The 12137-nt window shown below is 39.0% G+C and overlaps 1 protein-coding gene across 1 annotated transcript in view; it reads left to right on the top strand.

Annotated features, from left to right (window-relative positions):
- LOC132823203 (glutamine--fructose-6-phosphate aminotransferase [isomerizing] 2-like) overlaps positions 1-12137 on the top strand; it is a 76907-nt gene that overhangs the window by 21843 nt on the left and 42927 nt on the right. The window contains exons 2-3 of the mRNA XM_060836802.1: positions 4952-5059; positions 7750-7854. Of these exons, the coding sequence (XP_060692785.1) occupies positions 4952-5059; positions 7750-7854 (213 nt within the window). The remainder of the gene's footprint in view (positions 1-4951; positions 5060-7749; positions 7855-12137) is intronic.

Raw genomic sequence — 12137 nt, forward strand, 5'->3', positions numbered from 1 at the left:
GTACTGTTAACTGATAATTTTTTTTGGTACTACTGACAATTCAGTATGTAATCTTGTTCTCAACTTTCCAAAAAGAAAATTAGTTGTCAATTTTAGGGAGTTTTGTGGGAGGTTTTTCTTTGCGAGCTATCATGAATTATCTCACACAACTCTCTACTGAACACCTTAGTAAGTATGCAATAATCTTCTATGGCATTACACCAAGGCTGTCTTCTGCTGACCAGCAGCAAAAGTGCTGCTGGGACTTCCCAAATTTTCTGCTATTGGTACCTTATTTAAAATGTAGCTGAGCACCTGGTCAAATGCTGCCAGCTAGGACGAGCCCTTTACAGTTAATGTAGCAGGAGGGAAACAAATAACAAAAGTTTCTGAGGGAACATAGGGGACATGGGTGACACTTCATTACAAATAGTATATCACATCATAAACATATTAACACTTTAAGCCAAGACCTGTCTGAACAACTGCTGAAAGAACACAGCTACAGGGACATGTTGAAAAATATTCAACCAGTTGTAAATGGTAACTTTTATTAAACTGCAGGATAAAGGAGAAATAACATATGTAAAAAGCTACCATTGCAAGGCCTACTTGTCTCCAAGCACCAACAAATTTACTGTCAGTGAATGAACATTGTGCCCACCTCCCATCTATTGGAAGTGGGGGTCAAAGAAATCCTGTGAGGTTTCTTGCATCTGTAGTTTTCTGCTCTGTAATGGTGAAGGTTATATTTCAAATGCTCAACATGCTCATCTTCCTCCTTAGAAGAATACAAGCACTCTCCCAACTCTTCAACATTGACACAGTTCTCCTTTGCCTGCTGTTCAGTGGAGAAATCTTCCCTCATCCCAGTGATAAATTGCCTCCCCCATATTCTTAAACAATGACCCTGGTTCTGGACTTCCTAGTCATTGGGAACATCCTTCTTGTATTTACCCTATCTAGTCCTGTTAGAACTTTGTAGATTTCTATGAGTTTCATTTTTCTTAACTCCAGTGAATATAATAAACTAATTCATACCGTCTTCAGTTCTGCCAATCCCAGAAATCAACCTGGTAAACCTTTGTCATTCCATATTCAGAACAATGTTCCTCAAATGAGGAGATCCCAGTTACACATAGTACTCCAGGTGTGGTCTCACGAAGGCCCTGTACAATTGCAGGAAGACATCCCTCTTCCAATATGCAAATCTTCTTGTAATGATGGCCAATGTACCACTTTGCTTTCTTCACTGCCTGCTGTATCTGCATGCTTACTTTCAGCGATTGATCTAGGTCTCTTTGCACACACCCACCCTTTCCAAATTTATTTCCATTCAGGTAATAATCTGCCTAATAATCTGTTTTTAAACCTCATATTTATCCACATCATATTTTATTTCTTTTTAATTAGTCATTGAGTTGTACAACATAGAAACAGACTCTTAGGTCCAACTCATCCACGCCAACTCGATATCCTAAATAAATCTAGTTCTATTTGCCAGCATTTGGCCCACATACCCCTAAACCCTTCATATTCATATACCCATCCAGATGTTTTTAAATGTTGTCATTGTACCAACCTCCACCACTTCCTCTGGCAGCTCATTCCACACACACACTACCCTGTCATACATTTGTTCACTCATTCATCTAGTCCAAACCGTACTGAAGCATTTGTGCATCCTCCATACTGTTCAACATTCCAGCTAGCTTTGTGTCATCTGCAAACTTGGAAATATATTCTCTCAACTAAATCATTTAAATCAATCCAAGCACTGATCCCTGCAGTACTCCACAGGTCACTAGCTGCCGCTTGGAAAAATACCCATTTTTTCCAACTCTTTGTTCCTTTCTGGAACCATGTCAGTAAACTATTGCAGTCCCATCTTCTTCAGATTTTACATGTCAGTCTCTTATGTAGGATCTTATTGGAGCCTTCTGAAAGTCCAAGTAAACCACATCCACTGCCTTTCCAATTCTGCTAGTTACATTCTCGAAAAATTCCAGAAGATTTGTTAAGCATGAGCTCCCTTTCATAAAGCCATGCTGACTCTGTCTGATCCTGTCACTGCTTTTTCAAAAGGCATTCACTCCTTAAGGTAGAAATCTGGCAGTTATCAAGAATTAGCAACATGGCAATTTTCAGGGACCTTAGGGAATTAATGATCACGGATAAGTTGTACATTGACCAAACCTGAACCCTTCTCTGTTGATGCGTTATGATATGATGCTCATAATGTGATATGTATACACTCAACATGCCCTGGACCTAGGGGAGGCTAGCTATGTTGACAAAGCCTACTGCTCAAACTCCCCTCCTGACCTCGTCAAGGGGAAATGAAATTAAATAGTGTGATTTTGCATAAATTGCATCAATAGAAACCTTCATATATTTGAGAGTTGAAGATGCCACATTTTTTCTCCAGTGGTCCTTGAAAGCAGCAGTCACACATACGTGTTTAGGCACCTGTCACCTTGATGACCATCTGGATAGAATAGCCATCCACCCATCCCTTCAGTCCTTCTCCAAAAGATTGCACAGCTCTGTAATGGTATCGCAGGATATTCCATTTGACAGTGACAATGCACCTCCCTGATCTGGAGTAATTGGCATTGAGGACAATAGACTTCCTGTACCTCCTCCACATTCTAAGGGGATCATCTGCTGTGACCTCTTCATTTGGGGGCTTAATGGGAAATATCAAAAGCAAAACAAATTTTTAATAATGTGAGCAGTCAGCAATCACAGCGTACACATATAAAAGTTTACCATTGTCCATGAACTAGTGGAATATGAATGACTTAGACAAGAAAGGCAATGGGATGCCAATACATGGACCTTTCAAATAAACTCTATTCCAATGAGTGCACTACAGTCCATTTACTTAAATATAGTAGGAGATTAAATGCATTATGATTTATGAGACTTTGCCTCCCTTGCATATTGCACATAAGAGAATAATAGTTCAAGGTCAGAGAAATAATCTCCCAAATATTGTGCAGCAAATGAAAATTTCGATTGTCATTGTGAATTGTGCCCTATAGGTGAGACTGTAGAAGTTACCTGTGATTACTACTGCTTCACAGAGATGACTATGATTAACTTGTAAAGACCAATGACATGATCAGACTTGCCCAGGACTTGCGTTTGGCATAGCTGGTCACTGCATGCAACTCACATGCAGAATTCTGTGATTACAGATGTCTTAACCTGTAAAATGTAAATGTTTCAATAATGCAATTGCCCCTTGAAAGGCTCCACATCACTCATAGGCTGAGCTTGCTCTCCATGCCAAAAAAGAAACACTCTGTCCACTCCAGGTGTGGTGGTAGCAATTTTTCATTTTATTCTGCGTTTACAATTCGAATGATGACAGAAGGTAACATGGTTCACACATCACAGAGTGAATTGCAGGTTCAGCCTGTCAATATGAGGGTTATTTCCAAATCCTCATATTCCTTTCTGCCTTGCACTCCTTGTCTGTCCATCAACACCAATCTTTCAAATGTTCCCACCCTTCTCTTTTATTTAAGTTTTCATTTACCTGTTTTACCCTCAGACTTCCAAGTTTAATTATGCCAACCATCATGATTCTTGGATCGCCTCCATGATTTACCTATGCTCTCCAACACTCCACCCTTACAACTTGAGTTATCCCCCTTCAAAGCTATTGATCCTGAATGCCATCATGCTGAATCTAATGCCTACATTGACCTCCCCAACTTCGTCACCAGAGCAGTAGTCCTTGATAACTTGCCTTGACTCTCACTGAGTTGTCGCTCCTGTCCGGGCACCTGATGCCAACTCCTTGACTAACCCTGTAAGGACAGCCTGGACTGATGAGTGACCGGTGTTGCTCCATGACTGACTCAACAGTCTCAATTCCTCAGATTGCTTGCACTGAACATGCAGGACTAACTGTAGCCTACTCTCTGGACTGTAATGATATGGAACAATTGGACCTGAATGTCCCTAGAGGCTGACTGATTGTGGCCAAGACCCAGAACTGACATTGGATAATGCCCATGACTACCCTTGGCAGGATCCTTTAAATGATGAGAAGTCCTTTTCAGCTGACTGGGGATTATACCCTTTGAGCTGTTGGCACACAATGCAGGTTTGGCATTGAGATAGCATGGTGCCATAAAACAACATGTCTACCTCTTTGAGTGTTTTTTGCTGGGAAACATGACAGGCTGCCTGGCCACCAGCAAAATTAGCCCGCTGCTTAATTGTAGTCATCCAACTAAATGGAAAGTGATTTGAGTACTAAGAGCACAAGTGAAGAGTCCAGAGATACACCGTGTTCCAAAGTAGGAGCTGACTGTCCTCGTACAGAAATTGGGGTATCAGCATTGTAATTGAAGGTGTGATTAAACTCCAGATATTGAAACGGTGAAATGTATTGTAAGTGAGTTGGAAATTTGTCCTGATAATATGGTGAGGCTAGTGCTTGGCTCACGTCAGCCTCTGTGGTTGAGGGCAGTTGCTGCCCATGAATCTGCCTTGAAGTGTTGTGGAATAATGGTCAAGATGAGGTCTGGAGAAGATACCTTCTACTGCCAGATAATCGCTCAGACCTTCACGTCAGGAATGGTCCGCATTTAGTTTCTCTCCTCTGCTTGAGAAAATAACACCTTACATGTTATTGAGGTTAAGATTAAATGTTAATGAGATATTGATACTTGTATAAAAGGTCCTCACTATTCACTTATGAGATTCTCATCCAGCCATTAAAACCTTGGATAGAAAAGTTAACTTTCTTGTCTTGACATTGAAAATCTTATTTTTCCTTTCACTTCATATGTTCTCAACTGTCTCACTATGTCATTCGGGGCTGGTAAAGCTCTTCCCCTTGGTTTTGCTCTCTGTTTGCTGGTTAAGAGAAGTACTTAGAGAAGTATAAATAATTTTCTTATATGTTTCCTGTATTGGGTAAATCATTAAATTAAAACATTATATTTTGCAGGAATCTTTGCATATTTGAACTACAGAGTCCCTCGCACTCGGAAGGCGGCCTTTGAAATCTTAATCAGAGGTTTACAGAGACTTGAGTACAGAGGATATGATTCAGCGGGTAAATTTTCAAAATGCAGTTTTCATGCAGCTTTGACTGTATTGAATTCTGCATCTTGTTCCTATAAAATAAATTTTATTTCCTAAATAAGGAGGAGAATTGACTGAGTGGCCAATTCACCAGCATCAGCTATAAATTAACGTAGTAGAGTCATACAGCATGGAAATAGATCCTTCAGTCCAACCCACCCATGCTGACCAAGATCCCCAAACTAAACTAGTCTCATTTGCCTGCATTTTGGCCATATACCTCTAAATCTTTCCTATACATTATTTTGACTTCATGTCCAAATTCATGTCAAAATGCCTTTTAAATGTTGTAACTGTACATGCATGTACCACTTCCTCTGGCAGTTTATTCTACTTGCAAACCACCCTCTATGTGAAAACATTACCCCTCATAGTCATAGTCGTTGAGTTATATGGAAACAGACCCTTTGGTCCAACTCATTCGTGCTGGACAGATACCCTAAACTGATCTAGTCTCATTTGCCAGAATTTGGTCCACATCTCTCTTAACCCTGTGACGATACTGTAGCTTGAAGAGGTGTATGCTGTCCTTGTACTTTTTATGAAGAAAGGTTGAGACAGAAGTGCTGAGCACTTTACTCCAAATCCAATAAAGCAAACACCTTTGGGGCCTTGTTTTTTTGGGAAAATAACAGCAACCTGAATGGCTGGGGGCCAACCTTACACAAAACCAGGATTTTTTTTAGTTTAAGTCCTCATGAGCAATTGGAATGTGGTAAATTCACTATTCTGGCGAATGTGTTGCATTTCATATAGTAACTGCTTACATTTGGAATGACATGATCCATATTTGACAAATAATGTATAATTTCAGCATGTCAGGGAGCATCTGGGGAGAGCATAGAAACGTTGGCATATCAATTCACTCATTCATTGAGTGGAGAATTTTACAGAGATGAAGCATATAAAAATTAACAACAAAGATGCAGGAAAACCATCATTCTCAAGCATACACAGACAAGAACATCAGAAACAGGAGCAGAAATAGGCAATGTGTTGAGTCTGCTCTGTCTTTCAGTGAGATAATGGATGATCTTCTACCTTAGCTAGACCTTCCAGACTCTCCCAATATCCTTTAATTCCCTTAGTATTTAAAAATTTGTCAATCTATGAGGCAAATGTTCTCAATGTTTAAGTTTCTATAGCACTGTGAGAGAATGTCAAAGGTTCACAAACTTTGTGTGTAGAAGTTTGTCCTTATTTCAGTCTGAAATTTACTAAAGCTCTTTATGCAGCCTCTTCCAAACCAATGACCACAACCACCAAGAAGGGTGAGGATAACAGGTACTTGGGAACACCACCACATGCAAGTTCCCACCCAAGGTACTCACCATCCTAACTTGAAAATTAGTGTCACTGGGTCAAAATTCTGGTTTATAAACACCAATGGACTATATGGTTCAATAAGGGTTTGATTAGGAGTAGATTTTAGTTGTGAGGAATTGAATATCTCCTTAAGTGTCTGCTACTGTTCATCAATTATCCTATCTTTCTACCAAAGTCCACTAGAGCAAAGATGATCCTGATGGGTTATGGAAATGTAGTGCCTCTTTATAACTGGAGTTACTTCACAGTTGGGCTAGAAAAAAATCAATTCAGTATGGTAGCAAATGATGTCAGAACCTTTGTAAATGTAGTAGGTGGGTAGGGAAGCAGGATAAAAAGATCAAATGCAAGAACAATAATTTGCATTTATGTAGTGCTGTTAGTGGAGAATATTTTATCATGAGAATAGAAGAGCAGGCACTGCAATTTGGTGAGAGGTAACTGGGTTAACTTAAAGCTTGGCCAAAGAAATTGATTTTCAGTAGTTTTTAGAAATATTGGATGGAGGGTTTTGGAGAATTCCAGAGGTTTTAAGGGCTGAGGTGGCTAAGCATGAATGATGGATTAAAGGTGGAAAATTGAATAAAGGATCAGAATCAGTGTTTATAAAAGTTTAAAAGCTTGAGAAATTGCTGAAATGGACACTAAGAAATAATGGTGGGATTTGAAACCAAGGATGAGAAATTTATAATTAATATGATAGGCTTAAGTTAGCAAGTATGGGAGCAATTAGTGGATAGGAAGTGTGATGTTTAAATCTGCAGACTGAAGTAACTCCACAGAATCTCATCACCCACTCACCCTTTATTTACACATGGAAAGTCCTTGACACTGATCCAGCTTCCTCAGAATCAGCTCTCACAGTGAACAGAACCTCTGACACTCCTGTTCTTATCTGTTCTCCACGGCTCCCTGTCTGGACTAGATTAACAGTCTCAATTAGGGAATTCATACTCTTTGAGGTTCATCTGGCAGACCTTATTATAATCACTGCATAGACAGCTGGATTGAGTACATATAATTTACTTGTCAATCATATCTCTGAGTCAGGAGGTGTAGATTTAAGGTCTATAGCATACAAATCCATTGCTAATAGATGCTGTGCTATTTCATAAAGGATTTTTAATTGAGGATGAGTTGATAAATTGTTGATATTTGAAACTATTTGGACAGTGCTCCACAATGTTTTACAATTCTTGGCTTCTCTCCCACCTGTTTTAGACCATAGCATTGATCCCTCAAGCCCAACCAGCCTAAACAAATGCACACATTACTTTATTCAATAAAATTTGATATATTCTTTCACTTTTGAATAATTGCTGCTTTAATCAACAGGAATAGCAGTTGATGAAGATAATGAAAAAGATCATAAAAATGGTGGCTATATTTGTCTCTTTCGAAGCAAAGGCAAAGTGAAGGCCCTGGCTGATGAGATTTATAGTAAGTGATCATGATCTATAAATTCTAGATTCACAACAATTAATTTAGTCTTTGGTACTTTTGACATTTGTATATCCTTCATTTCTGCAGACAATGAGTTACATAAAATATATTACAATGAACATTCTTTATTAGATTAACTTGGTATATTTTTGTGTTTTTAGGCTATTGAAAAGTATGAAATTTTTTTAATCACATCAATAAAAGTAAAAATGAAGTCCCTTTTCACTCATCTTGAGTATTAATTTAATCACATGAGGTGAAATCTTCCCAGACTCCTGAATTACATAGGCTATTGGGAGTCAGTTAGAAAATGCATATGCAGTGACCACAGAGTCATACAGCATGGAAATAGACCCTCAGTCCAGCCAGTCCATGCCAAACATAATCCCAAACTAAACGAGTCCCACCTGCCCGCTTTTGGCCCATATTCCACACTCGAACAAACCTCTACATAAAATTGTTTCCCCTCATATCTTTTTTTAAATTTCTCTCCTCTCACCTTAAAAATATGCTGCCTAATCTTGAAATTCCCCCACCTTAGGGTAAAGACACCTACCATTAACTCTATCAATACACTCATGATTTTATAAACCTCTCAACCTCCTATGCTCCAGTGAGAAAATTCCCAGCCTATCAGACCTTTCTTTATAACTCAAACCTTCTATACCCACCAACATCCCAGTAAATCTTTCTGAACCCTCTCCACCATGGAACTTCTCAACATCGAGAGCAAAAGCCCCATTTTCCAACCAAGTGTTGAAATTCTCATGAGTGAGCTGCATGAGGCCTATTTACATGTATAAGCAGATATTAACATCTCATTGCTATTTAATTTTGCCTCATTAATATGCAGTTTCCAATTCCAGCAAATTGAATCTCTTGCGTTGGTGACGATTTCTGGCATGTACGTCGGAGTGATTACCTGGCTACTCAAGCTTGTCCCTTGCTTCTCCATATCTCTGCCTTGGACATCATGCACTAACCTCTCAGGGCAGACATCATAGACAGTGTCTATAAGATCCTCACATCTACAAACATTGGCATCTGACAGATACACCGTCATCATGTCACCATGCCACATCTCCGATCTAGTTACAGAACACTTTGGGCTGTCATTGCTAAACTAGGAGCGCACCAGCATCTTTCATTGCAATGCTGTTGCTAGGATACATTGCATGCATGGACAGGCTTCCAGCTCATGGACTGGCGCAGGGTGTACCTCAGGGCTACTTGCTCAATCTCTTCGCAGTAACACACTTTGTGACTATTTTGATACTCACGGCATCTCTGTTTTGCCTTGTCTTGCCATGCCTTTTGATGTTTTGTTTCAGTCTGTGAGGGAGAAGGCTTATGTTTTGAGTGATATGACGCCCTTCAGAGGGGAACAGCATGACACAGACACCTAAATAGTACAGCTGAAAGACACCTGAGGGCAGTATATGCTATGTGAACTTTGGGCATTAACCCACTATGTACATGCAAAGTCCTGGGCTCAAGCGCTCTTGACTTCACAAAGCAATATCAGGAATCATTGCTAATAATGGCTATGATATACAAATGATGGTTTGTGACCTGGAGAGATTCACCTTAGTTACCAAAATAGTAAACATCGACTAAGTTTCCATAGGCTGCCCATGGTGCAGAAGCTGCTCACTTTCCATCTTGGACAATGGGAATTCACGTAGCAATAAGGATCACTAGGCCGCTAAGCTCTGTACCTTTAATGTAGTGGTTGCAGAGAGACAGACATTTACTCACACAGTGAGCATATATTTTCATTGTATTTGCAATGAAGTGTCACTCGTGCTATCTATGTGCCCTCTTAAGGTTTTCTTCTTCCTTTCTCTCAGGGCAGTCTGAGGTTCTGCAGCTAGGTTGGAGAGACTCTACAGTGGAACACTTAGTTTGGATTTTATTCCCTAAGCCCAGGCCAACAGCTTAGTTCGCCAAACACTGTGCCCCATCATTGTGGTGTTGATCATCAATGAGCACTGCCTCACCCCAGGTATCCCACCTTTCTATGGTGAGATTCTCCCTTTACAGTTATTATCCTATTGACGTCTCATCATGCTGCCTCTGAATGTGACACATGACTTCCCCATTGCAGCACAAGTTCTCAGGAATAACAGTGACCTATATCCACCAGGCTGGCTTGGAAGGAGAGCCCCAACTGATGACTGACCAGAATCCTGACTGATTTCTGTGGAGTTCCCCTGACTGAGTTATAGCCAAAGATTGGAGGCCCTTGACTCATTGTAGTGGTCCCCTTGACTGACAGTCACCCCTTCAACTTCAATAAGGATTATTCGCCTTAGACTCTGAAGCATGGTCATTTTTTTTTTAGGCACATTCAGTACGTTTCCTATATAAGTTACCTGCATATGGTTTAGATGTCATTGACATAACATAATGCCTTGACTGCTCAATGCAAGCAAGCTGCCTGGCTTTTTATCTGGACAAAAAGGCAAGGCAAGACAGAGCCACCATGAGTCTTGAAGTTCTGAATGAAGCAGCAATGTGCAAAAAGGCAAGAGATTGTGAGCATCCAGTTAAGTGCAAGGTGAGTGAGTGCTAAGAAAGTGATGAGTGCTAAGAAAACAAGAGCCCAGAGATGCACCACCATCTAATAGAGGGAATGTGTGCTTTCCAAAAATGCCCCTTGGTGCTAACTTGCAAATAAAGTAACTTTTCATCTAGCCATTAAAACTGTAAGTAGAAAATCAATTTTTTTTATCTGGACACAGAGAATCTATTTTTTCCATTATGCTGTAATTTCCTAATAATTTCATTATTACCTATGTCTCTTAGAGGCTGGGAAAATTCTGCTTCTAGAGCTCTGTTTTCTGTAGCCAATTCGCTTTTTCACATTATCTCCAGCCATTGTGCATCTTTTATGTTTCTTTTATGCATTGCTTGCTTCCAATGATGTGAAAATGGGTTTGATATTTGCACAGTTCCTTCTCCACAGTTAGACATGCACCTTCCTTCTTTCATGATCACAGCCTTCTTTCATTATTCTTTGCTTTTTATTAACTTTTGGTAAAACCGTTGCTGTTTTCTTGTTTTCTGCTACTTTTATTCACATTCTCGTCAGCCCTTCCACTTTATCTACCTGCCTTATTGTTTTCTGCATTCCTGTTTTTTTCTTTAACACTGTATTTATCATCCTTTTATTTATCCTTGGCAGTTCACACTTTGATACAACCCTATTTCGTTAGATGAATATATTCATGTCATATTTTGACTATATCATATCTGAGGATTTTCTCCTGTTGAGCCTATTTACAAAGCTTTCTGCTCAATAAGTTTAATTTTAGCTCTTAGCTTGCTGAACTTTTGCTTTATCCATTCCAACTCCTTGAATCTAATAGTTATTTGCCTCACCTTATTTTCTAGAATATAATTAAATAAAATTCCCAAATAAAAACACAAAACACGAAGTGAAGAAGAGTCGCATTGGACTGGAAATCTAGAATCTGTTTTGCTCCTAATAGATGCTGCCAAATCTGCTGAGTTCCTCCAGCATCTTCTATTTTCAGCAGTCTGTTGCTTTGCTTCAAATAAAACTCATTTCCAAGTTGAACCAGAAATCGGCCAACGAAGGAAACAATCCAGGATGCATTCTAAAAAGTATATTTATTGATCAAGTGCATTGTCTACACTCTAATGCCTCTTGCAATGGTTAAAATTGCCTATTATTGCCCCATTGTAGTTTTCTATTCTCTAACCTTCACACAGTGGTCTGCTACACTTGTTGCTTGCTTTTCTGCTTATGCATCCTCGCATATTCTGTCTCAATGCAACTTTGTAGGACATAATGCTTTGACAGTATCCTTTAATTACCATTTACCACTATTTTCCTGAACTCTTCTAAAATTTTATAATTAGAAATATTAAATCCCAGTCCCATCCCAATCTAAGTCACATCTCTTATAATACTGCAGAATATTATGTTATTTTTTATTAATGCTTCTGTTTTTGTTGAAGTGCTTTGCACATTCAAATAAATATCATTCGAATCTGACCACAAATTGTGAAAGCAGTAGTTTTTTTGATTGTTCATTTCCTTCTTACATTTTTTGATAGCACTTGCAACTGATATAGCAGAGTTTTTGCCTCTTGATTTTTAAGAATCTAAATAATTCTTTATGATATAAAACATAAAATTAGTCTTTAATATACCTAATTTGTAACATTTTAAATATATTTTTGAGTCACGTTCAATTCTTGAAATAAATTCTGTGTTGGATTTTTTGGATATTTGTTTTTCGGTTTCAATT

This window comes from Hemiscyllium ocellatum, chromosome 16, assembly GCF_020745735.1.
Source record: "Hemiscyllium ocellatum isolate sHemOce1 chromosome 16, sHemOce1.pat.X.cur, whole genome shotgun sequence".
Classification (NCBI taxonomy): Eukaryota; Metazoa; Chordata; class Chondrichthyes; order Orectolobiformes; family Hemiscylliidae; genus Hemiscyllium; species Hemiscyllium ocellatum.